General features: G+C 38.3%; 4 protein-coding genes across 5 annotated transcripts; 1 reads left to right on the top strand and 3 right to left on the bottom strand.

Annotated features, from left to right (window-relative positions):
* Positions 1 to 1,645: 1,645 nt before the first annotated feature.
* Positions 1,646 to 5,962, bottom strand: echs1 (enoyl CoA hydratase, short chain, 1, mitochondrial). Its single transcript, XM_063490907.1, has 8 exons — positions 5,799 to 5,962; positions 4,022 to 4,219; positions 3,802 to 3,929; positions 3,400 to 3,499; positions 2,776 to 2,880; positions 2,389 to 2,508; positions 2,230 to 2,297; positions 1,646 to 2,114 (listed from the first exon to the last, which is right to left on the bottom strand). Exons 1-8 carry the CDS (start codon positions 5,887 to 5,889, stop codon positions 2,049 to 2,051), a joined length of 876 nt encoding a protein of 291 aa, XP_063346977.1. The 5' UTR covers positions 5,890 to 5,962; the 3' UTR covers positions 1,646 to 2,048.
* A 2,488-nt stretch (positions 5,963 to 8,450) lies between these two features.
* Positions 8,451 to 8,918, top strand: sprn (shadow of prion protein). The gene has a single exon (XM_063492217.1). The coding sequence runs from the start codon at positions 8,451 to 8,453 to the stop codon at positions 8,916 to 8,918; it is 468 nt and encodes a 155-aa protein (XP_063348287.1).
* A 1,185-nt stretch (positions 8,919 to 10,103) lies between these two features.
* Positions 10,104 to 14,498, bottom strand: mtg1 (mitochondrial ribosome-associated GTPase 1). Its single transcript, XM_063490905.1, has 11 exons — positions 14,292 to 14,498; positions 14,103 to 14,167; positions 12,842 to 12,946; positions 12,676 to 12,762; positions 12,516 to 12,572; positions 12,063 to 12,153; positions 11,909 to 11,970; positions 11,708 to 11,804; positions 11,497 to 11,578; positions 11,279 to 11,391; positions 10,104 to 10,348 (listed from the first exon to the last, which is right to left on the bottom strand). The coding sequence occupies exons 1-11, from the start codon at positions 14,392 to 14,394 to the stop codon at positions 10,251 to 10,253; spliced, it is 960 nt and encodes a 319-aa protein (XP_063346975.1). The 5' UTR covers positions 14,395 to 14,498; the 3' UTR covers positions 10,104 to 10,250.
* Positions 14,499 to 16,423: 1,925 nt separating this feature from the next.
* LOC134639602 (peroxisomal N(1)-acetyl-spermine/spermidine oxidase-like) lies at positions 16,424 to 22,007 on the bottom strand. Of its 2 annotated transcripts, XM_063490879.1 has the most exons (10): positions 21,827 to 22,007; positions 19,409 to 19,585; positions 18,762 to 18,892; positions 18,463 to 18,650; positions 18,100 to 18,269; positions 17,806 to 17,975; positions 17,534 to 17,619; positions 17,306 to 17,418; positions 17,030 to 17,184; positions 16,424 to 16,926 (listed from the first exon to the last, which is right to left on the bottom strand). In XM_063490879.1, the coding sequence occupies exons 1-10, from the start codon at positions 21,978 to 21,980 to the stop codon at positions 16,774 to 16,776; spliced, it is 1,497 nt and encodes a 498-aa protein (XP_063346949.1). In that variant the 5' UTR covers positions 21,981 to 22,007; the 3' UTR covers positions 16,424 to 16,773. The 2 variants fall into 2 exon arrangements, with proteins under 2 accessions (XP_063346949.1, XP_063346950.1); XM_063490880.1 differs by lacking the exon at positions 19,409 to 19,585.
* Between the last annotated feature and the right edge of the window lie 1,041 nt (positions 22,008 to 23,048).

The following is a 23,048-nucleotide window of genomic DNA, read 5'->3' as shown; positions in this document are numbered from 1 at the left end:
ACCAAATTTGTTCTGGTGTTTTCTTTGAAGTGAAAATTGTGGGTTTATGTGGCCCCGAAGATCCCCACTCAATAGGTGATGGGGAACTCTTAACTTAACTCTTAATTTAACTCTTAACTTATCTATAGTTTTTTTATAGTTGTTTTTTAACTTTAACTTGCGTGCTTGCTGCTGAGATTTTTAGTGCTTATCAGTAATTTACAGAGGTGGCAAGAGCATCCAAATATCAATAATATCGATACCAACGCTAGTATTGGACTCATACTGTATATGATCGATACATTTTTCCCTATCATCTAAGTTCTGTATATAAGTGTGTTAAATTTTTATTTCCTTTGATGGAAATGAAGAAAAAACATGCTCTATGAAAAAATGTCTGAACTTTATTGTGTTGACTCGCCTATCTGTTTTATTTATGACCTGTAGCACATTTAAAGTTCTATAAAAACCCCTAACATTTGGATGTTGTAAAAAAAGTTTCAAAATGAAAGGTGTGTTTTGTTGAGTTATTATTGTGGAAAGTTAAAATCAGTTTAGTGGTTATTAAAATGTGTCCAAAATTTGGCACACTGATGATGATTCATCTCATAAATCACGACACACTCCTTTTCCTTTATAAGCTCCCTTTATAGGTTAAACATATCACCATGCATCAGAAATACTGGTCGGGTATCTACTTGGTATCGTCATCAAAAAATTTGGGAGTATGGCACAGAGCTAGTAATTTAAGAAGAAAAAAAGACAGCTGACACTTTATCCCAAGCCCGATGCAAACGGCACCATTTATTTTGAGCAAAGATATAGTGTTACATTTTCCTTCAGATTGATCTTATCGAATATATAAAACCCAGAGTTGTATTTTAGTGACTTCATAGCTGTGAATTTGACCTTACTTGTCCAGCTCGGTGTCTCTCTCTGTCATGTGGGCCGACCAGAGGACTTACTGGCCATGTCGCGTTTCCCTGCACTTGTTTACAGCGCAAGAGGGCCACCTAGCGGTCTGAAGGCCACATTCCCATGATGTGACTCTCCTGTTCCACCACATCCCAGTGGTGCTGTAGTGGATTGAGATCTGGTGCCTATGGAAGTGATTTGACTACAGTAAATTCAAGGTTATTTTCAAGAAACCAGTTTGAGAGGATCTGAGTGTTATCCTACTGGAAGCAGCCATCAGAAGACCAGTATACTGTGGTCCTAAAGGGATGGAAATGGGGAGTGGTCTCTCGCTACTGTGGCCAATCTTCTTCAAGGTTTGATATGAACGCTCAAATTTGTAACATAAACAAAAACTGCTGCTTAGTTCCTGTAACCTCCTATAAAGAAAAAAAAATCCATCTCTGAGAAATGCAAAAAGTTTCCAATATAGGTGAGCTGCTCAGTTTGAGCTTCAGCAGGTCCTCTCTTGCCTGAAGGCACTGGGTTGCTGCCACGTGACTGGTTGATGAGATATTTTTGTATTAATGAGCAGTCGAACCTGCGTACCTAACAAAGCAGCTGGTAAGCATGTGCTTTGTTAGCATGTTACAAATCAGCCCCTGCTTGCCAATAAGCAAACACAATGTTTATGAAATTGGAAAAATATGATATGTAAAATATGAAAAATGTTTTATGGAATAAACTAATATGTTTACGAGTAAATAATTAATAAAGTCTTCCCATGTCTTCTTGCCTTAAGAAGGGTTTATTTGTAAAATGTACAGAATAACTTGCCTACAAAATACAAATGTTTGACAAATGAAAAGGCAAAGTCAGTACATGTCACATGCCCTACACCACCTGCTACACACTGACTATAATCGCAGATATCAAATCATATTCACATTCAACCCCCTTGCACCCAGACTCCATTTGATTTTGATGCTGATCCTCGTCAGATGGGGCTTCAGTGAGAAAGACACTCTTGTGCACTCACATGGTGGCAAATCCAGCAGCTGGCAAATTCCAATAATCCTGGATTTTTGCATCACTCAGCATATTACACACAAAGAAGTGAGCCACTGACATCAGAAACTTTGTGTTCTTGACTGTGATCGTCATCTGCTCCTTTTCTAATTGTCCTGGAAACTGGCCTTTCTCTTCTCCACAAAGGCAGTCATGCCTTCTTTACGGTCATCCTGTAGGGAAGGGAAAAAAACAAAAAAACAAACAAAACAAAAGCAGATCATGGATTGATTATTAAAATCTGACTCCACTGTTTTCACTTAATCCCATATTAGTTCTTCTACTCACCGTTGCAAATGTAGCGTGGAATAAGCGCTTTTCCAAGCGATTCCCCTCAGCCAGAGTCAGTTCAAAAGCTGCCGTCACACAGAAGATGAGTCAGACAAAACATCCAACATATTCAGCTCAGTCGGTTTTAGAATATTTCGCCTTTTAAAATGTCCATACCTGCGTTAACAGCCTCTTTAGCCATAGCAGACACGAGTTTGGAGTTGGCAGCAATCTTCTCTCCACATTTTACAGCTTCAGACACTAGCTGGTCCACGGGATAAACTTTACTCACCAAACCTAAGAAACACAAAGATACACAGTTGAGAACAATAAATATAATAAGTCAGTTTATTTGACACACTCTTCATGTCACATTTTTGTTTAAAAGCAGGCTCTGTGCAGTTTAGCTTTGCTGTTATCCAGGTGCAGAACTATTCAGTACCTTCCTGTATGTAAAAGTATCAGAACCACAATCTAAAAATAATCTTTTTTAAGAAAAGGTTGTTTATATTAAGCAGAAACTTGTAGAACCTTAAGCGCCTTTGCAGTTCTCTTTGTCATTACCTGATTGCTTTGCCTCTTGAGCACCAATCCTGTCCCCTGTTAGTACCATTTCCATCGCCAGGGATTTGCCCACTGCACGTGTCAGCCTCTGGGTGCCACCCGCCCCTACAGGCAGAGAGAAGTTAAGGTGCCAATAAACCCGCCTCAGTGATGTCATCACACAGATACAGTCATTTATACTTGTTAAGGTGCAAAAAGCCACTGCAGTATTCTCCTACGCAATAGGTGTTGCCACTCAGACAATATAGCGTCATACACGCTGATAAGGAAGAGAAGAAGTCAAAACCAGAAGCCAAGACTTTGTTGACTGGTTTTTTTTTTTGCAAAGTTTCTTCCACAAATTCAAACAATTTTCAAACAATTCCAACATCTTCCTCTGTGTGTCAGTATGTCTCTGAGTTTCTGTGCAGGATTCCCATTAAAATGGCACAGCAGGCCAATGCGCCATAAAGATTGTGTCTCGCGACACAGGATGTGATGTGAAAACTGTCACACGCGACCTACAACTTAAGTGACGCGATGAGCAGAAAAGCTCTACAATCGACCGCTCAAAAAGCCAGCCTCTAGTAAAGAGGTGCAGTTTAACAGAAAGAAAAGTACAGTAATCCATAAATTAGACTTTACCAGGAATGGTCCCCAGCAGGATTTCTGGTTGGCCAAACTGAGCCTTCTCCCCGGCGTAGATGATGTCACACATCATAGCAAGCTCGCACCCTCCACCGAGCTGAAAGAGCAGAACGCACGTATAAAAACACCAAAGCAAGAGGTGTTTGGATGATACAACTGAACATATTACTTCTGTTGTCCTTAGTTTTAACAATGATGACCCTCTACAGTGTGACATTCAACTTCTGAGCCTCGAAACTGTCCTGCAAAGAGCCCAAACAGGAACGTTCGGATTTTTGAAGAATTAAAAATGGCTACCAACCCAACCTCATCCCTGACTTATCAACAGTAAAAAGCCTACATGAAAATCCCAGAACTCAAAACAAGCAAAGAAAAAAACCCAAAAAACTTGAAACCTACAGCAAATCCATTGACAGCTGCTATCACAGGCTTTTTCACCGTGGACACTCTGTTCCAGTGAGCCAGGAAGTTTCCACCGTAACACTCCTGGAAGGTTCGATTCTGCATCTCTTTAATGTCTGCTCCAGCTGCAGAAAAGTCCACACCAAACTCAAGTTCACTTAAACAGTTTTACGTGCCTTCAAAAAGGAGGAAATCTGCAAATACAAAAAGTCCTAACCAGCGAAGGCCTTTTCGCTGCCAGTGATGACGACAGCGCCGACGTCTCCATCAGCTTCAAACGCATCCAGCGCCTGTCCCACCTCCTTCATCAGCCCGTCGCACAGAGCATTGAGAGCCTTAGGTCGGTTCAGCTGAATGAAACCCACGTTTTTCTTCTCGCCTCGCTTTTCCACCAAAATATGCTCATAGTTACCACCTGCATAAAGACAAAATTCAACATCAACGCTGATTTTAAAACTTCCAATGTAACTTGTGCTGTTACTGTCCTCATTTTATTTTTTAATATTTTATTTTGAAAGTATTTCATAATAATACAGCAAAAACAACACAAAAAAAGAAAAGGGGACACCCGCTCACTCCTAAACTAGACTGGCTAACTGAGAATTTTTGAGCAAATACCTACCCTGTTCTCACGTGAACTCAATGGGACATCACACTCTTTATACTGAGGCAAGATAAAAGCTTTAATGTCTGATCTGATTACCCTGGACATTTAATTCCTCACGTGCAGCTGCGTGGGATAAGATCAAGGCTGCAGCTCATGCTCAAGTTATCATCATAAGAAAAACAATGATATCAAAAGTCAAGGTCGATTATTCAAGAAACAGTTAAGGATTAACACCAACAGCCTAGTAATATGGCTTCAGACAGTTAGCAAAGTTACAGAATTTGTGTTAAATATTCAAATTACTCTGCACCTTTAACCTGGTATTTAGAGCTAGTGTCTTATTAAACTGAGGCTCAGGTCTTTTCAGGACAGACACAAAGGAGTACCAGAAGATTTTGATCCACCATGCAATACCAAATGGAGAGCATGCGATTGGCAATAATTTAATTTTTCAGCATAACAAGGACATGGATTGGCTTCCGCAGAGCTTAAGCCTCTGCATTACTGAAACAGTGTGGGATTATCTTGACAGCGAACAGAGCAAAAAAGGGAACAACATCCAGCTTTGAATGTCCTTCAAAAAGCCTGGAGAACTCTTTCTGAAGACTACTTAAAGAAATGATAGTAAAGCTGCCCTGAAGAACAAAGGTGATCACACCAAATACTGAATATGCAGTATAAATTGTTTTCTCCTACTTGTATGTTTCAACAGATTTTTCCCCCCATTTACCATTTTCCTAGCAAAACATACACAAATGAGGGGTGCCAAAATTTTTGCACAGTCCTGTATGTGCAGACAGTTATTATGCACTTATGACCGTCAGATCTGCACAAATCCGTTAAAAATCCACCGACTTTGCGGTTGTCTAATACAGGCTGTTAGTGAATGATTGCTCACTGTGTTGTGTAATTCAAAAATGGCTCTCTTCTTGTGTGAGCCAAACTTCACCAGATCACATAAACTTCAAACAAAGTCATCAGAAAATAAATGTAAAAAAATAGCAGCAATAACAACAACAACAACAATAACAATAATAATAATAATAATAATAATAATAATAATAATAATAATAATAATAATGATGATGATGATTGCAAAGACTAAACTGTCAGCACCTGGAAGATGCCACGTTAAAATTCCCTTTGCAAAACGCACACAACACAACATTGACAAATGTGGGGACATTTTCACACAGTTAAGCTCCGCAAACAAAGACTTTGCGATGCAAAAAAACCCCAACAACACAGAAACTGTTGCCCTAAACTTGAAACCGTCGCACAGACAATGACGCAGGTTTTTGACATTGTAGCAGTTGTTGGTGTAGCTGCAACAAACTGACCCCTATGGGGTCACGGTGGAGCTTAAACCACAAACACACAAAAACACCTGAGCTGTAGAGGCGGGCTGCGGATAGCACGGCCGGGGCAGCTCGGTAGGGCTTCAGCAGCGAAGCAGCACTTCGGCAGAGGAAGGCCATGACAGCAGGATGGACGTCAGATAAGTTGCTTCGGGAGCAGCTAGCAGCTCTCGCTCGCCTCCTGTTGGTTCTTATTTGTTGGTGTTGTCCATGAATGAGCACGTGACAGAAACTCGTGCTACCGCCACCTGCTGTCTGCGGAGGTGAAATATTTTTTCTTCTACATACGTGATGAAATATCCCTGTCCTCTCCATCATCTTCCTGTTTTTGCACAAAATTGATATATTATTATAAGTCAGGGATGACATAAGTATAGAATAGAATACGCCTGGCAAAGACTCCAATCCGCCCACTGGATGGTTTTGCACTATATGAAGGAGGGCATAGATTTTTGACTTTTAACTGTATTTTAAAAAACAAAAACCTAATTCAAAACATGACAATAAGCAATGAGAAGCTTTTCTGTAATTTTACACATTTATTTATTCGTTCTGGCATATTTCTTTAATTTACTACAGTAGCTTTTCATATAGAAAAGCTTATAGAATAATCACATAGAAAAACCGAGACCTACTGTTAAACTTCTTTTGCTTATAGCCTATTAATTTGAATTAATATGTATTTAGACGTATCTACAGAAAGGGGAAAGTCGCTAATTCGGCCAACTTAAGATAAAAAGTGGGCCCTGTGTGGCCAACGACGTAAAACGAGTTCATGAGATCATATACAGATATGCCTTTGTACTTTCATATATATACAGAGGAAATACACCAGTTTAATTACTTTCTACATAAATAAGATCGCGAAATCATTTTTTAAAAAACTAATTTAAAAAAAACATTGAATCTAAACTAATATTATAAAAATGCCTATGAAGAATTATTGAAGTCAGCATAACAATATTTGATGCTCAGATGTTTCTGTGAGCGTGCTGCGCGCTCTCGCATCCTTCAGATGGAACAAGCCTGCGCCGTACACGACAATCCCCTCCATCTTTCCTCCGAGTACCAACCCATTAACGGGCTTAACAACACCAGGGAATAAAGGTAAGTCTGTTTTTATGTAGCGTATAACCTGGGTGTATAAATCCAATATACAATTATGATTTTTTTTAAATCGATGATCAGGCTGTAACATGAAAGCGCTAATTTTTGAGAATGTACAAGACAAACAAACGGGATGCATTATGCATTTCTATATATATGACAATTTGTTTTTTATATAAAAGGACAAGTTTTAAGATATGGAAAATATATTATCGAAGATATTTTTTTTTTATCTTTGAAAACAGTGGCCCAGTTTCCTGCTAGAAGCCAGCCATGCATTACAAACGATGGCCTATTACTACCAACAAACACGCCATATTATTATTTTTTTGCCTTTTATTTATAACCCTCCATTTTATGAATATTATTGCATGTAGTATCACTGTGTATATATATATATATATATATATATATATATATATATATATATATATATATATATATATATATACCTGTGTATGTCTTTTAGCTTAATGAGGTCAAGATTGACTACAACTGATAGATTCTCTTTGCCAGCATAAAAGGATTTGTTTGACACTTAGTGGATTGTCCAATATATATGGATATGTCAGCACTTTGCCAAGGTTTGGTAGAAGACCCACACTGTCTAATGAGAGGAAATTGGTTAGGGTGTTCAGGGAAAATCAACGAACCACCAAAGCTCAAGCCTGCCATGAAGTGGAAACTGCTAGATCACCAGTATCAATGTCCACAGTGAAGCGACATTGTCATGGACTGAGATGGTGCCGACCAAGAACAAAGCCCCTTTGAGCTTGATTGAAATTTGTAGCTGCCCACATCAACAAGTCAAATGCCTTCTGGCGAAAAGGTTTATAGTCAGACAAGAGAAAGATTGATATTTGGTTACAATGACAAGACGTATGTTTGGAGGACTAAAGATGTGTCTTTCAAACCTAAGGACATTGTACGAGCTGTCAAGCATGGTGGTGGTAGCATCATGCTGTGGGGCTGTTTTGCTGCCAGCAGCACTGGTACATTGCACAAAGTGGATGGAGTAATGAAGAAACTGTTTTTGTAATGGATAAAGATGGGTTACATTAAGTTTCTGGAATGACCTTCCCAAAGCCTTGACCTCAACCCTTTTTTAAAGTTTGCCAATTCTTCTAACAAGAGTGGTCAAATATGTAGCCATGATTATACCAGAATCTTGTTCATGGCTACCGAAAGCATCTGGTTGAGGTGCAACTTGCTAAGGGACATTTAACTAAATATTAGTGGGTATGTATGCACATATTCTATGTATCATTTTGACCCTGTGTGGATGACAGTAAATTCAAAATCAGCAGAAACTTGTGCACCCAATTCTTCATTTTTAAAGTCATGAAAGATGTATGCTGTATGATCACTGTGGTCTAGAAAAAGAGCAGCCAAAAGAAATCATTAAAAGCCCCAAATTACCATGATGACTGTATATGCAAACTTGAAACTATGCACATTGACAAATACTTCCTATATATTTACACAACAGACAAAATATTTCAAGTCTTATTTGACCACTGCATCAAAGGTTTAAGATGTGCCTCCTTGCTTCATCGTGTCCTCTTCCTGTACAGATGTCTGGGATGAACCAGGTGGTTGCAACATGCTGGACTTGCCTCCTGATCTCTGCCTTCCTGTTTGAGCCCACGCTGTGTAAAGGCGGACGTGGAGGGTCCAGGGGCTCCTCTCGAGGGTCACCCTCCCGCAGCTCCACAGCAGGGACCTACAGGGGAGGAGGCGCTTACGGCGGGACCCGCTCTCGTTTCAGGGTGGCCGGACGGACGTCACCAGTGAGGGTGGCAAGCGCAGCAGCAGCAGGGGCAGCAGTGGCGTTAACGGCAGATAAATGGTACGCATCTGCCTACCGACGCGGCAACACAGACAACTCGGAGGAAGAGCTGGATTACTACAACAGGACCAATTACTTTGACGCTCTAATGTCAGGTTCTACTCAAAATGGATCTTTTTTCTCTAAAGTAGTTTCTGTCATTATCACAATGTTTTCTCCTAAATATGGACTCTTGATGGACAGTATACTGTAGATATTTGGGTGATTGGATCTAGAACCGAAGTTCTATCCAGGTTATGATTATAATGCGGAGGACTGACTGGAACCTGCACGGGTAAGACCAGTTAGAGCAGCCACACAGGAGCAGAAAACAATGACAAAAACATCACTGTACTGTACTTTTTACAGTTTTTCCAACCGACAAACAACAGGCTGCGTTACCAGCTCAGTATTCATGGGGATATTTCACCTCTCAGACTTCATCTCTGCATATATAACAGAAACTACTGTCAATTTCCACCCCTAAAGCTTAAATCTTAGTATTTCACTGAAGAACATATCAACAAAATGCCAATGACTCTTCAGAGTCTAACCGAGCTGCTTTCTGCCAATTTTAACTACTGCCAAATTAAAAAAAATATACTTTTAATAATATGCACAAAATAAAAAGTGACCTGTACTGCAGCTCTGTACAAATGAGAGAATCTGCATTTAAAAGCAGACCTGTGTATTAATATAAAGTTTGGACTTGCTGCAGTTCATTTAAAATACGGAAATACAGATTATCAGTTACTTTATAACGTTTAATTAACTGAAAGGGACCTGGCACCAGCATTTTCTCACCCCTGAAATCAAACGGTATTAGTAATTTTTCTCTGAAATATGGACTTATTTATTTTACAGAGGAAAATATGTGTTTTTGTTCAGCTTCCAAACTCAACCAATGCAACCCATTTCACTTCATTCTTTCTACAATAATTATGCTTTGATTTAAATGACAGATTAAGAATAAGTAAGAGTGCTGTGCTTTTGGACAGCTAGTTTTCCACAATCGTCTTCGCAGTCTGAACAGTTCACACTCTTTTTTAATAACACAAATTCAGCTGAGATCTGTGATCATGACATGGATGAGAGGCAAACCTACTGCTGCTCTCAAGAGCGACCGGTGTCTCTGAAAGGTTTTCATGGTGTTTACATCTTCCAAAAAAATAAAAAATAAAAAAAATTTAAAAAAATCTACCTACAGAAGACACTCAGGAGCAACAGACTGTTCCACATTTACAAGTGCACTCTATTATATGCTACACTGATGTATATAATAATTAAAGAGTTTGTTATCACTGTCTTTATGCCAATAAATATCCTGTTTACACCACCCTGGATATCTGTCTCATGTATTCTACAAACAAAACTGACAATGACTATTTAATAAATGTCTTTTATTTACAAATCATACAGGAGTCTGGTGACTTTTTACATCATCCACAAGCCCCCAAAACTGCACCATGTCAGTGCAGACACAGACTACATGGTCTTGAAGAGATCCAGAAACAGTTTTTAGTTATCATCGGTAAAATGACTCGGGTCAGTCGAGCATTACTTGACCCAGCTCTCCTTTCCTGAAGGCTCTTATGAAATCATATGCTGCTGCTGTGTAGTTTGGTATTGTGATGGTAACATTTCCTGAAAGAGACAAGGAAAAAATGGGATTGAACCGTTAAAAGAGAAAAGTGCAACAAACCATGAGGAATGCCCCTGAATGATGGCAAGTAGTTCAAAAAAGGTACTGCAGTAGGTTAAACTGCTGATTAAAGCAAATATATGATCATCCAGTCACTTAATGCATTAAGCATGAAGACATGATCAAGACCACCTGCTTAAATTCAAACTGAGCATGAGCATGGGGAAGAAAGTTGACTTAAGTGACTTTGAAACATGACATGGTTGTTGGTGCCACTGATCTGAGCTGGCGTTAATATTTCAGAAAGTTCTGATCTAAAGGGATTTTCACCACACAGCCATCTCCAAGGTTTACAGAAAATGGCCAGAAAAAGGGAAAATAGTGAGTGGCAGTTCTTTGGGTGAAAATGCTTTTGTTGATGCCAGAGAAGAATGGTCAGGCTGCTTTGAGCTGACAGGAAGGCAGCAGTAACTCAAGGAATGTTGAACACACATCACATGAAATGTTGAAGCACATGGGCTACAGTGGCAGAAGTCCACACGGTGACCCACAGTCTTCAGATCTTGACCCAGTAATAGTAACTAAGGAAGTGGCCAGTTGCAATTAAGCAGTCACTTTTATTTTTTAGGAATAGTAAGATTTTTTTTCTTTATAAAACACATGTATTTGCTTTTCAAGTTAAATTACAGGTTTTGTACTACTTTTAAATATAAAAAAATATCTATTTAAAGCTCCTGCCTGCAGACTTGTTTTTTTTATCCCCATTTCAAGCCTTCATGCTAAACTACAAAGCTGCTAGCAACACAGACAAGGCAGTGGCATCAATTTTGTTCCCAGTAAAAAAGCAAATAAATAAAACCAATTCACTGATAAATAAATCATTAATTACACTGTACAGAGCAGTTGTATGCGTAGGATGAGCAGTGTCTTACCCACTCCAGTAATCGCTTTGACCCGCTGAGTTTTTCCAAGTTTTACAGCAATGCGTTTGAGGACATGCTGGATGTCGTCACTAGGCTCTTGGAGATCATATTTCTCCACATAACTGCACACAAACACATCTTTACAGTAAACATTCAAGAGAAAGCTAAATAAAAAAATAATGCTAAAAATGCACATGAACACAAAATAGGAGAAAGAAAAATTCCACCTGAACTTTCCTAGCCTGTTCAGAGAATAGAGTAAGTAGTCAGCGATGATGTCTTCACCCACTAAATGGTCCAGTATAGTTCCTGCAGAAAAAAAGATTCTAAAATCATTCTGTATAAACAAGAAATCCAAATATTTGGAAAACAAAATAATTTTATCATATATACAAATTGACAATAATTATGTTAGGGGAAAAAAAATATTCTGCATACCACATAAGGCCAGCTTCATGCCTGTTTCAACACTCTCAATTTTAGGAGGCAAGACTCCAGGTGTGTCTAACAGGTACATTATGGGCCGCTCACACACCTGAGGACAGCAGCAGTTATAAATACTGGATGGTTGATCAGACCATCAAAAAAAACCAAACCCATCAAAACACAAACAAAGGCAAACACATTCTCCACACACACCTGAATTTTAGTGAGGACCGCTTTGGTTATTCCTGGTTCCCCACCTACTCGAGATGCACGACCTGAAATTAGTGTACAAGTGCAACACTCGTTAATGAGGAGGTGAAAGTTATACTGAAATCTTCAAATCAATCCACAGCTTTTCTGTATTTACCCTTTTTTAGGTTTGTTCTTCTCAACGAGTTAATAAGAGACGACTTCCCAACATTGGGCACTCCAATCACCATCAGGCAGTAATTTGTATTCTGAAAGTTTAACACGTTAATGTGGTCGCATTTTAAATAAAATCAATGAAGTAGGAAAATGTAACATTCAAAGAAAACTAATTTCTTCAACAGTGAAGACACTGGTGAGCAATTTGCTTCCATATTTGTAGCTTAAAGACTAAGATAGCCAATAAGGAGGGACGTGTCATTATTTTATAGGTAAAACTCACAGCATGGTGAGGGTATGAGTGCAATTTCAATAGTTTTGTGGCACTTTTCTGGACATACCTCATATCTTGTGCAAGAAATTGAATTTGAGGTTGTAAAGAAGCAGTGAGGATATATGTTCTCTGCCACAGAGCACTAAAACAATATAGTTTAACTGTCCAGAGTGAATGTACCTCCTCTCGGTTAAAGCGTGGTTTACTTGCAATAATATCCATCACCTTTGGCACCAGCTAAAGAAAAGAAGACAGAATTAGTTTGCATATCTGTGCTCATAACTTCTGCAACTTTTTAGCTGTGTAGGAAATGGCTGCAAACAGTAAAATGTTTTTCTACCTTTTTGATGTTGTGGTCTCTCTGCTTTAAGCAGTCTGTGAAGAGAACATGTGTCATCCCTTCTTTTTCTAGCTTCTTCAGGATTCTCTGCAGAGTAAATGTAGCTGTAGTACAGTAAAATGCTGCTGACATGCGACTCTGCCAAAGCTGCTGCAAGAATTTGTACCTGCTTGTTGGACAGATCAGCGAGGTCCATCTTGTTGAGAATTAGCAAATGTGGTTTGGCACTCAGTGTGTCCTGAAACACCGGGTTTCTTCCAGAGAATGGGATGTTTTTAAAGTTAAGGATTAACATCACAGGGCTCCCGCAGTTTTCTTTTTAAAACGAGTACACTTTCTATATATCAAATTATCACCTGACCACATGCTATTTTTGAAATTCAGAACACACATGGAGTACTTAGTAGAGGACTAGAAACACCTGTCTTGCTCAGATGGTAAACAAGCTCTGAACTAAACTAAACCACTTTCTACATAATTTAGGTGTTATCTTGCCAAAATCTTGCATAGATAAATATATTATTCGTGTAGTTATGGTTGTTTTTTTATTTTTTAAATCAGCTCATGTGCATCTCCCAGATCAGTTCACAGTGACGCACCTTCTATTTTCACAACTATGCACCATGTTTATTGGCATAATAGTGAAAACTCTCTGTCTCTCCTGTAGCTCTTTCTTTAAGTAAAGTTTAAAAGGTTACTCCGAATCACAAAGCAATATGCTTTTTTCTTTTCTGTTTTATTTTCCTGCCGTGCCTTACAAAAATCGCTTCTACAATGAAAATACTTAACATGGTGCATAGAATACCTTTTGCACAAAATGTTCTTATTCTTAAGAGTTTCTCTTAAGGATTAAAAAGGATGATAAAATCCATATATACTGCTAATGTTTATATCAATGTGCTCTTTTTTTCTTATGTGACCTTGTCTGCTGTCCTTCAATATATTTAAGAAAATCAAAAATAGAAAAAAACTCACTCATTTCTTCCCATTTCAAAGTCAAAGCTTAATTGTTGTCAAAGCTTTAATTGCTATGTTGTCTATAAAAGAATTTGTTTTTAAGAGTGTATAGATTATCTATACATATAATCATAACCCATCATATCCTCTGATGATGCAGAGGTAAGGGCTTTTTATAAATAAAAATATTCAGGCTTAAAATTAAAATAGAAAAAAATTACACCAATATAAAAGATTTTTCACCCTAAAAATATGCCAAAATGTCTCATCGATTATTAAGGTATTGGTTAACAAAATAACACGGAAAAATGTCCAAATATCAACAATAAAAGCTATGACAGCTGGCATCCTGCAGCACCCACCAGAAAATACGGTTTTTATTGGAATTTTGATACAATTAAATATACCACTGTTTGTTTTTTATTTAAAAGATGATACTGTTTTATGGTGTGATATAATAAAAAGGATATTCTGGCATCGTGTATTTCTATGATGCAGTCCACACTCTTCAGGTTGGCTCTCATCTGTTTTAGTCCTACAAAGAACAAATTATTTCAGCAACTATGTGACCAAGAAATGACCTCGAACACCAGATTACCCACATTTTCAAAAGCATCAGAAACCACACTTTACAGCCAATGTAAAGCCGAAGCTGTCACCTTTAGCCATGTGTCCGGGGAACCAGTGAGCCACTTCCCGTCCGCCAAAGTCGAAAACGGTTCTGAACTTGTCGACATGACGGAGTGCCTGGTACAGTTTCATGCTATTTACCCGAATATATATCCACCGTCCTTCATTTGCTTTAACAGAACACTTACTTTGACTCAACTGGATGCACTAAACAGAAATGGACATGTGTCTCACTGTTTACATCCCGACTCGAATCTGCCGTCAAGCTTTTTTGTTCCGGCATGAAGACGACTTGTTCTACTTTTTTCAGGTTCGTATAACTTACTACTGCCCCCTGCAGGAACACCTGAGCTGGGCAGAAAATCTTCCGTGTCATTGAATAAAAACTGATGACGATGTCAAAGATGGTGGTAGGGAGATTATTTCAAGGGGAAGCCTTTAAAAACCCTATTTTGGTACAGACTTTAGGCTATATTTCATTCTCCCAACAAATCACCCACATCCACATTTAAATACAATTTCTTTATAAAATTTTGCAAGTTTACGCACCTTAACAATATTCTTAGTATTAAACAACTTCTCCATCTTGTAAACATTTGGTCTCAACCTAAAATACACAGGCAGACATGTTTGTTTTTGCAACTTAAAATGACTACATTCAAATAAGTAATGAGAGTCATCTCCAAGTTTCCCTAATCTACAAAGTTCACATAAATATTTAGTACATATAACTCCATAAATTCTGCCCATAATGACTGGGATACCACTAACACCGCATCTAAACCTTTTCCAGATAACACAAAATAGAAACTACACAAATTTTATTCCAGTTTGATCTCTTGTTTAAATATTCTGTAATTTATTGCAAAAAATTGGAATTCCAAAATGTTCAATAATAGTATTATTATTAAACATTTTGGAATTCCAATTTTGTCTCAGAATATCAGATATACTCATCTCAGTAAGTGCTCTTATAGCTATCATTCACCACTCTGGTGTGTTCTCATAAATAATAAAATCCTGTATATTGAAATGCTTGCTTTAAGATTCAATTAATGAAATGTCTTCGTGGTCCCACGCCTCTGGTAAGAGCAACTGGTTAAATAACTGTAACTAAGTTTCAACAGATAATCCCAGATCTCTAGCTTTAGTTAACAAACCATAGAGCTTTCCAAATCTGCCCCAGTTGATTTAATAGCCTTTTCAAATGATTATTGTAATTAAATGTGACACCAAGATAAGCATAATGATCCACTGCTTGTAATACAGAAATTCCAAATTTGAAGTAATGGAATTTTCTTACTTTACCTCTTGCAAAATTTTTACTTTTATTAGAATTTACACTTAGTTTCCAGTCAACACAATATCTTTCTACCCCATCTAAAGTCTTCTTCTTCTGATGATGAAGCCTTTATTTGCCACTTGCAGTTGCCTGCAGCGAAATTGAACCTCTTCTGACCATGCATTCATTACACAAACATCACATCCAGGAGACAGGTCAGAACAGGTATACAGGCTTCTATAGCTCTGTCTCTGATTCTGACAATACTACAGTGTCATCTGCATACATAAGAACAATAAGTCTTACACAGACCTCAGCATCATCATCACTCATTTCTCAGTCATTATAATATCTATTCATTGTATACTCAAAATCATTTAAAAAGATTGCAAAGAGGTGATACATTTTCACCCCGTTGAACCCCTATATTACAATCAACAAACTTCTTAAGAATTTATTTTTTAAGATTTGACTGGTGATTTGAAACACCGGTATTGGATTATGAGACTTAGAAGGACTTTGATGATTCTAAAGGCAGAAAATCTTAAATAAAAAGTTAAAGTATATTATACTTTACAAATTAACAGCAGGTGAAGATGCATTACTGCTGCTCTAGAGCTCTACATGGACAAGCCCCAGCCTACCTCAGTGAACCTTTAAATCCATACATCCTCATCAGATCCCTGAGAGGCCCCCAAACTCTCCTCTGCGCCTGAGATCTGTGGACTCTGTGAGCTTGCTTAAAAAACAGCTAAAAAGTTATATTTTAAAGCTGTTCTAGCATTTTTGAGGTGAAGGACCTCGTAATATTTGCCTTAAAATGCATCATGTCAGGAGATGTGCTTAGTTCCTAAAAATTACATTCACAAAAAGCCGATCCACTAGAAAATACAGTTTATTCATAGTTAATTAAAATCAGTCCAAACGCAACAATTCGAGTTTGCAAAAGGAAAGTTCAGTCAGTCATCGTCAGTCCTCAAATGACAAATTTGCACAGTCAGTATTAACAACCATTATTCATGTCAACACATCATTATTCTACACATTGTGTGGGTTGCCTGTACTGGTTGAAAGTACCAGTGAGGTCCATTAAACATCCTCAAGTCAGCAGAAAGCCTTCATATTCACTCTGATTTTCATTGTTTGAAAATAATGTAACACACATCAAAAGTGAGGTACATTTTTATATTATAGTAAATTTGAGCTTTTTAGTGGCAAAGAGCAATTTTTTAAAACTTTGGCTTTGGAAACTCAGAAGGAGTAATGAGTGAGTAGTGCGAGATAAGTCTATCAGCTTCTCTCCACCCGGTGAGAACAGCTCCATGGACGGTTGAGAAGTAGCAGTGATGAGTTGCCTCTCCAGCGAACAACACCTGCAGGGGCTGAAAGAGGCAAATTAGGAAGAAGTGTTAGACCTTTAATGATGTTTCTGGTGGTTTGAGTGCTTAGGGCACATGTTTGAGTTTGAATATAATATGTAGCTACTTGTGATTTTGATCCTTTTGGTGGAAGGGGCTCCATCAAGTTGTCCAGGTCCTGCTCTGAACAGCCTTTTCCAAGATTACTGTAGGATCCACACGTCCACGGATCGTGAAACCACTGGGAGCGCAGGACTCTCCTCGGAGTGATGATGGGGTTCCCTAAACATGCAAAAAACAAAACAAAACATATCTTTCTAAAATGACTTTTGTAAGTCCGTGTGCAACTAATGACACTGGAATATCTGGCATTTCCCACTACTTATGATCTTTCTGGACTCACCTGTAAACCTGCGAATAAGCTGTGTGATGGCATCTGTGACCTGCTGTTCAGACAGTGTTTCCATGTACTCTGACTCATGTCCAGAAATCCAACCACAGAGAAGGTGACCGTACCTGAAGATTAAACCACACACAGAACTGCACTGTTAATGTACGAATTGGCATGTTTTTACCACTCAGTGCAAATGTAAAATGCAGGGCAAGCATTGGCATTTTGTGAGCAGTTGACCTTTCAGTGGGTTTGAGTACAGTGAAGCCAAACAACTTCTTTATCCAGGATGTTTGCACATCTGGCACCTGGTCCACCACAGCATCCTGAAGTATGAAAAGGGATTAAACAGACATTCAAGCGTTAGCAAAGAATCTAACAACCAGCATAAACCTACAAACATTTTGAAACAGAGATATGAGCTGATGTACTCCTGTTTAAATGATAAGATCAAACACAGCATGCACAGTATCTTTATTTAGGTGGCTGAGTATGCCTTTATGAAATCTCACCTCATCTTCCCACACAAAGAAGATGACCTCACAGTCAGCATCCCACCACGGTGAATCAAACTCCACAAATATTTTATTGTTTGTCCCAAAACCCAGCCTCTGGACGGAGAGCAGCTTGTGCAGAGGGAGAGGAGGATGGAACAGGGTCAAGTGGTGCTTCTTCAAGTATCCTGACAAAAAGACACCTTTAAATTCACTGAGCCTCAACGTGGAAGTACCTGTTTTTGTGACCCTGTGTGAATAAGGGAGCATACACTGAGGTATAAATCAGCATTTTATGCGTGTGAAACTTACCGAGCGGCACGGTGACTATAACGTGATCAGCGACGAGCTTTTGGCCATCATCACACTCAACCATCACAGGCTCTGCGCTGTTCCAGTTGACACAGCGCACAGGCTTATTGTAGGTCACTAAACCAGCGGGGAGCTCTGCCATCAAGTTCTGGGTTAGACCTTCATAGCCACTGTACAAAAAAAGGACATAACTTTTAATTCATATGTGCTGCAACAATTTACTGAATTAAATTAAAAATTGTATTAATTAACAGGCTGACTAATATACCAAGACAATAATTAAGACTGAGTATTTGCTTGTTTGCTCTAACAAAATAAATGCTTGTTTTTGCACAGTGTAAATGCAGAGTCAGGAATACGAACCCTGGGAATGTACAATCCAGTCCAGGTAGAGTCTTGTATAGGCCAAAGGCCCCCATGCTGACCTCATCCATGCTGTGAGTCCCATTGACACAGCACTCAACCTTCAGCATGTTACTGATCACACAGAGTCGCAGAGATGTGGTGGCTTCATCAACATCTTTCCATTTCTCTGCTGCATGCTGTTGCACCTACACCAGATAACAAGCAAAGAAACACACCCACAATTCATGCGAGAATCCAAATGCCACTAATGAATGACAAATGATTTGCAGAGGACAAAAACACAGCCAGAAATTTACCTGTGCCCGTAAGAAATCTCCCACACTGGGCCAGGGTTCTCCTCTTTGACTCTGAAAATCGGAACTTTCATTTATCAGCTCCAAAAACAATTTCTGAGCAGGTAAGATGTCCTCAGCGTTCAGCTCCCGACCTGCAGATGTTACACAAGAACACTGGTCAGGAAAATCTAGACTTCTCTACATTTTTTTAACCTCTCATTCAGTTCAGATCTCTTCTGTAATGCTGGTTTCATACTTTACCTTCCCATTCAATAAAGATGACCAAGACAGATTTAGTATGCTCTGAATCTTTTAAATCAATTTAAAATCCATTTGCTCCATGAAGTCATCCCCATAAAATGAAGGGAATTCTCTACTCCCCATGGACTTTTTGACTCTTTAACTATATCACCTCTTGATGGCAGAGCTCAGTGGTTGTTGGCCACATCGTTCACACTGCTAAGACACCAGCATGCAAACAATGCCTGCCTCACTAATTTACAGCCTCTGCTTTTTCCTTGTCTATTTGCATAAATACTTTGCATTTGGCTGACGTACCTTCCCAGCCCCAGTAATTAGGTTAGGTGTAAGATTAATCAAAACATTACTAATCTAAAAAAAAAAAAAAATCAAACAAACAAATACACTGTATAAAAACATCCTTGAACCTGAACTGCTGAAGAATCTGGGAACCCAAGGAAGATGGCCTCCGACATCCAAGGCCTGGTTCTCTGGCTTGAGGGCCTCTGGATCCAAAAGTCCATACTGACGGGCCAGACAAAACACTGGGTTCTCCTCACACGGCCCATGGATCCAGTTTGCTCCTATCTCAACAATTTTATCACCTACAGGTAAAAAGATTTTGTCCAGAAGCAGAGAAGGAAACAACTTTTAATAATCGGATTATATACTGTATACTCTTGCCATGCTGTTGTTGTATTAGAGCTGCCTGGCAAGGGTATAGGGTATAGGCAAGGGTTGGCTGGACAACCAATCAGCCTACTGTTTTAATAACCACATGATCAAATATACTGTTACATAGGAACAGGTTTTAATTGTATTTCTATTTTTTAAATGTGTCTAGTTTCTTCTACACCATGTTGTATATTGTTGAATGCATTTTGTCCTAAGAGACAACAGTAGTGAGATTAGTTAACACAGTAGTATTATTTACAGACCTTGGTGTCATGATCCCGAGTCTCTTACCCAGTGTTCTGAGTTTATTCTTAGTTAAGTGTTTTGTTCTTTTAATTCCTTTGTTCTTTTAATTATGTTTTAGGTGTTTGCGCTGAAGTTATAGTTTCTTAATTTTGTCCTGCGTCCTTTTGTTAAATCTCGGTCTCTGTTTGGTGCTCTATTATTTGGTGGTATTGTGCCAAAAAGTGATCGTCAGCCAAAGAGCGGTTTCCAATGTTTCTGTGTGTGTGTTTTTTTCCTTTAAATTTTTACGAGTAATATCTTTACATGTCTTAGTAAACAGACTGGAGTAAACTGGATTTCTGAAGGGTATATATATATATATATATATATATGTATATATATATATATATATATACATATATATATATATATATATATACATATATATATATATATATATACATATATATATATATATATATATATATATGTATATATATATATATATATATATATATGTATATATATATATATATATATATATATATGTATCAAAGAAATGGCCTGTTTTACAAGTATCTTCATGATTCTACCTTTACCTATTTTACTTTACTTTACCTACCTACCTCTACCTATTGTACCTACATATATAAAATATCTAGTTCTTTTCGGGCCCTGAAAATATGTATTCAAAGTGATGGAAACACGGCAGCAGTTCGTCTGCTTTTATAAATTTGACAGCTATTATATAACAGCGATGTTAATTTTACAATTTCTGCTTCCCTCTTAGCCAGATTGCTCCTGAAAAACTAATTTTTATGGTAAATGAGAGTTGTTACTCAGAGAAATATAGCAAATATAACAGTTTGCCAAAAACTGATTGCAGCTTCTACCTTGAGATAGGAATATTCTTTCTGGCTCAAAATGACTTGATATCATTTATTAGCGCTATATTTGACATGTTTTTGACCAACAAAACCAACAAGTCATTTCTAAAAAAGTTAAAATTCCTGCAATCACTTTTTCGTAAACACCTGACAAAGGTAGGGGGGAAAATTGATACGGCATAGTATCGATAAACTAAAATACTCTAGGGATGCTATGAATAATCTCACCTTATAGAAGGCAACCTTTCTGCAAACAGTTATAGTCTGACTTGGATTGAGTCCAATCACTCTATGAGAGATTGTTGAAGTTTTCATATAATAGCTGTCTAATTTATAAATGTAGACGAACTCCTGCCATGTTTCAATCGGTTTGAATGAGGCTTCGTCAGTTAGCACAAATCGAGGGGACTCAACCGGCTGCCAGTTGGTTGTAATCTAGTGATATTCCTATAGAACAGAAAGGGTACTGAACTCAAATGTAACAGTTAAATATTAATTTCTGTTAAATGTGGCTTTCAATAATTTATCACTCTTAGTTACTGTATTATCAAAAACATATTGAATGTCATTACCAACTTGATCCAGTCAGTTGCAGGATGGTAGCAGCATATTGCTCCACATTATTTGCATCTTGTATTTTGAACAGTTTACAGCACTAAGGCTTCTTTCTTTACTTCGCTTTCCTCTCTTACGAATCCTGCATATGGGTCCGCAAAACCTTTGCCACACACCACTTTATGACGCTTGGAGGAGCAATACATTACGGTTATGCAATGTGTAAGTTTCTGCCAGACTTCAGCTCACTATACAGCTGTGCTATAAGGTGTTATAGCGTAGTATCCAAAGTCCTTCTATCATATCCCTGGCATGCATCTGTATGCTGCGATTTTACTTTAGCTCCAATCACATCCAACACGAACTTGTAGTGCGAGGAAATAAAAAAAACCTTTACACTGTTGCTTGCCATCATGACAAGAAAATGTGTGTTTGTAATGTGCGGAAACCAGAATTTAAAAAACTGCAGATTGACTGAAAAAGCCCTAAGTGCACGTTACTCACCGATCCTTCCTGTTTTTATTCGTCCTCCGCTTCTTCCTGTCGCCTCCAGTATCCGCACATGATGAAAACCAGCTTTTACCAGTTTATGTGCTGCTGCTATACCAGCTATCCCACATCCTATGATCACTACTTTCGCGTCCCTCTGTCCACCCATGTCTGGCAACAATGGTGAACTGCAGCTGTGTCCTTCCTCTGTGGAGCTAAAAAAAAACCCCGCTGCGAACAAAGATTTTTCCGGCCAAGATTTTCAAAATAAAGTCCATTTTCCGATTTTCCCTTGAAAGCTTGACTACATGGAAAGTTCTCGCCATTATAAATAAAATACATTGAAAATATGTTTATATTATAATATATTATCAATAAGCCAAAATTTCAGGTTATTTCAAATTTTTAATTTAATAACTTAAAATTTCAAGTTATTTTCTCTCTCCTTTTTTCCCCTCATAAGTTTCAGTTAGTAATTCATAATTTTGAGATACCCAGGTTGAAACTTGATAGGATGGGATAAGGCAATGGGTGCTCACTTGCATATACACAGCTGGGTTTTAACTTCTTTTCTTTTGCTTTGGAAATAAGCCAAAAGGTGCATGTGAATAAATACTTAGGGTCAACCAGCATCAGCATCAGACAATGCACAAGAGACGTGAAAGAGACGTGAAAAGAGAGTGTAGGAAGGGTGGAGTGGCTGGAAGACAGCAGCAAGAGTGAAAGGAAAGATTTACAAGGTGGTAATAAGATTTGCTATGATGTATGGCAGGGGTGGGGGAACTCTAGGCCTCAAGGGCTGGTGTCTTGCAGGTTTTTTTTGATGTGTCCTTAATCCAACACACATCCAACATGTCTTAAAGTTCTCCAGAGGCCTGGTAATGAACTAATCATTTGACTCAGGTGTGTTGACCCAGGGTGATATCTAAAACCTTCAGGACACCAGCCCTTGAGGCCCGCAGTTCCCCCATCTCTGATGTATGGTTTGGAAGCAGTGGCAAGAACAAGAAACAGGAGCTGGATGGCAAAGTTGAAGATGCAAGGTGTTTGTAAGGAGTGGTCACTCCTCCAGAAAAAGCTTTGCTGCATAGAGACAGATGAGCTGACAGATAAGATAAGATAAGATAAGATAAGATAAGATAAGATAAGATAACATAACCTTTATTAGTCCCACACGTGGGAAATTTGTTTTGTCACAGCAGGAAGTGGACAGTGCAAAAGTTATGAAGGACAATTA

The sequence above is a fragment of the Pelmatolapia mariae genome, linkage group LG13 (genome assembly GCF_036321145.2).
Source record: "Pelmatolapia mariae isolate MD_Pm_ZW linkage group LG13, Pm_UMD_F_2, whole genome shotgun sequence".
NCBI lineage: Eukaryota > Metazoa > Chordata > Actinopteri > Cichliformes > Cichlidae > Pelmatolapia > Pelmatolapia mariae.
Note: the sequence above shows the minus strand (reverse complement) of the source record. Positions and strands in the feature narration are given on the sequence as shown.

What these genes read in the sequence shown, in the direction of transcription:
- mtg1 (XM_063490905.1), bottom strand. Translation starts at nt 14,394, where the DNA reads ATGAAACTGTACCAGGCACTCCGTCATGTCGACAAGTTCAGAACCGTT. An exon ending in CACGCTTTAACCGAGAGGAG is followed by an intron (nt 12,154 to 12,515) that starts GTACATTCACTC and finishes TTAAACTTTCAG; the next exon opens with AATACAAATTACTGCCTGAT. An exon ending in CAAAGCGATTACTGGAGTGG is followed by an intron (nt 10,349 to 11,278) that starts GTAAGACACTGC and finishes TGTCTCTTTCAG; the next exon opens with GAAATGTTACCATCACAATA.
- echs1 (XM_063490907.1), bottom strand. Translation starts at nt 5,889, where the DNA reads ATGGCCTTCCTCTGCCGAAGTGCTGCTTCGCTGCTGAAGCCCTACCGA. An exon ending in CAGCTGTCAATGGATTTGCT is followed by an intron (nt 3,500 to 3,801) that starts GTAGGTTTCAAG and finishes CTGCTCTTTCAG; the next exon opens with CTCGGTGGAGGGTGCGAGCT. An exon ending in TCAAGAGGCAAAGCAATCAG is followed by an intron (nt 2,509 to 2,775) that starts GTAATGACAAAG and finishes TGTGTTTCTTAG; the next exon opens with GTTTGGTGAGTAAAGTTTAT.
- sprn (XM_063492217.1), top strand. Translation starts at nt 8,451, where the DNA reads ATGTCTGGGATGAACCAGGTGGTTGCAACATGCTGGACTTGCCTCCTG.
- LOC134639602 (XM_063490879.1), bottom strand. Translation starts at nt 21,980, where the DNA reads ATGGGTGGACAGAGGGACGCGAAAGTAGTGATCATAGGATGTGGGATA. An exon ending in AATAAAAACAGGAAGGATCG is followed by an intron (nt 19,586 to 21,826) that starts GTGAGTAACGTG and finishes TTTTACCTGTAG; the next exon opens with GTGATAAAATTGTTGAGATA. An exon ending in CAGATTCTTCAGCAGTTCAG is followed by an intron (nt 18,893 to 19,408) that starts GTTCAAGGATGT and finishes TAACATCTGCAG; the next exon opens with GTCGGGAGCTGAACGCTGAG.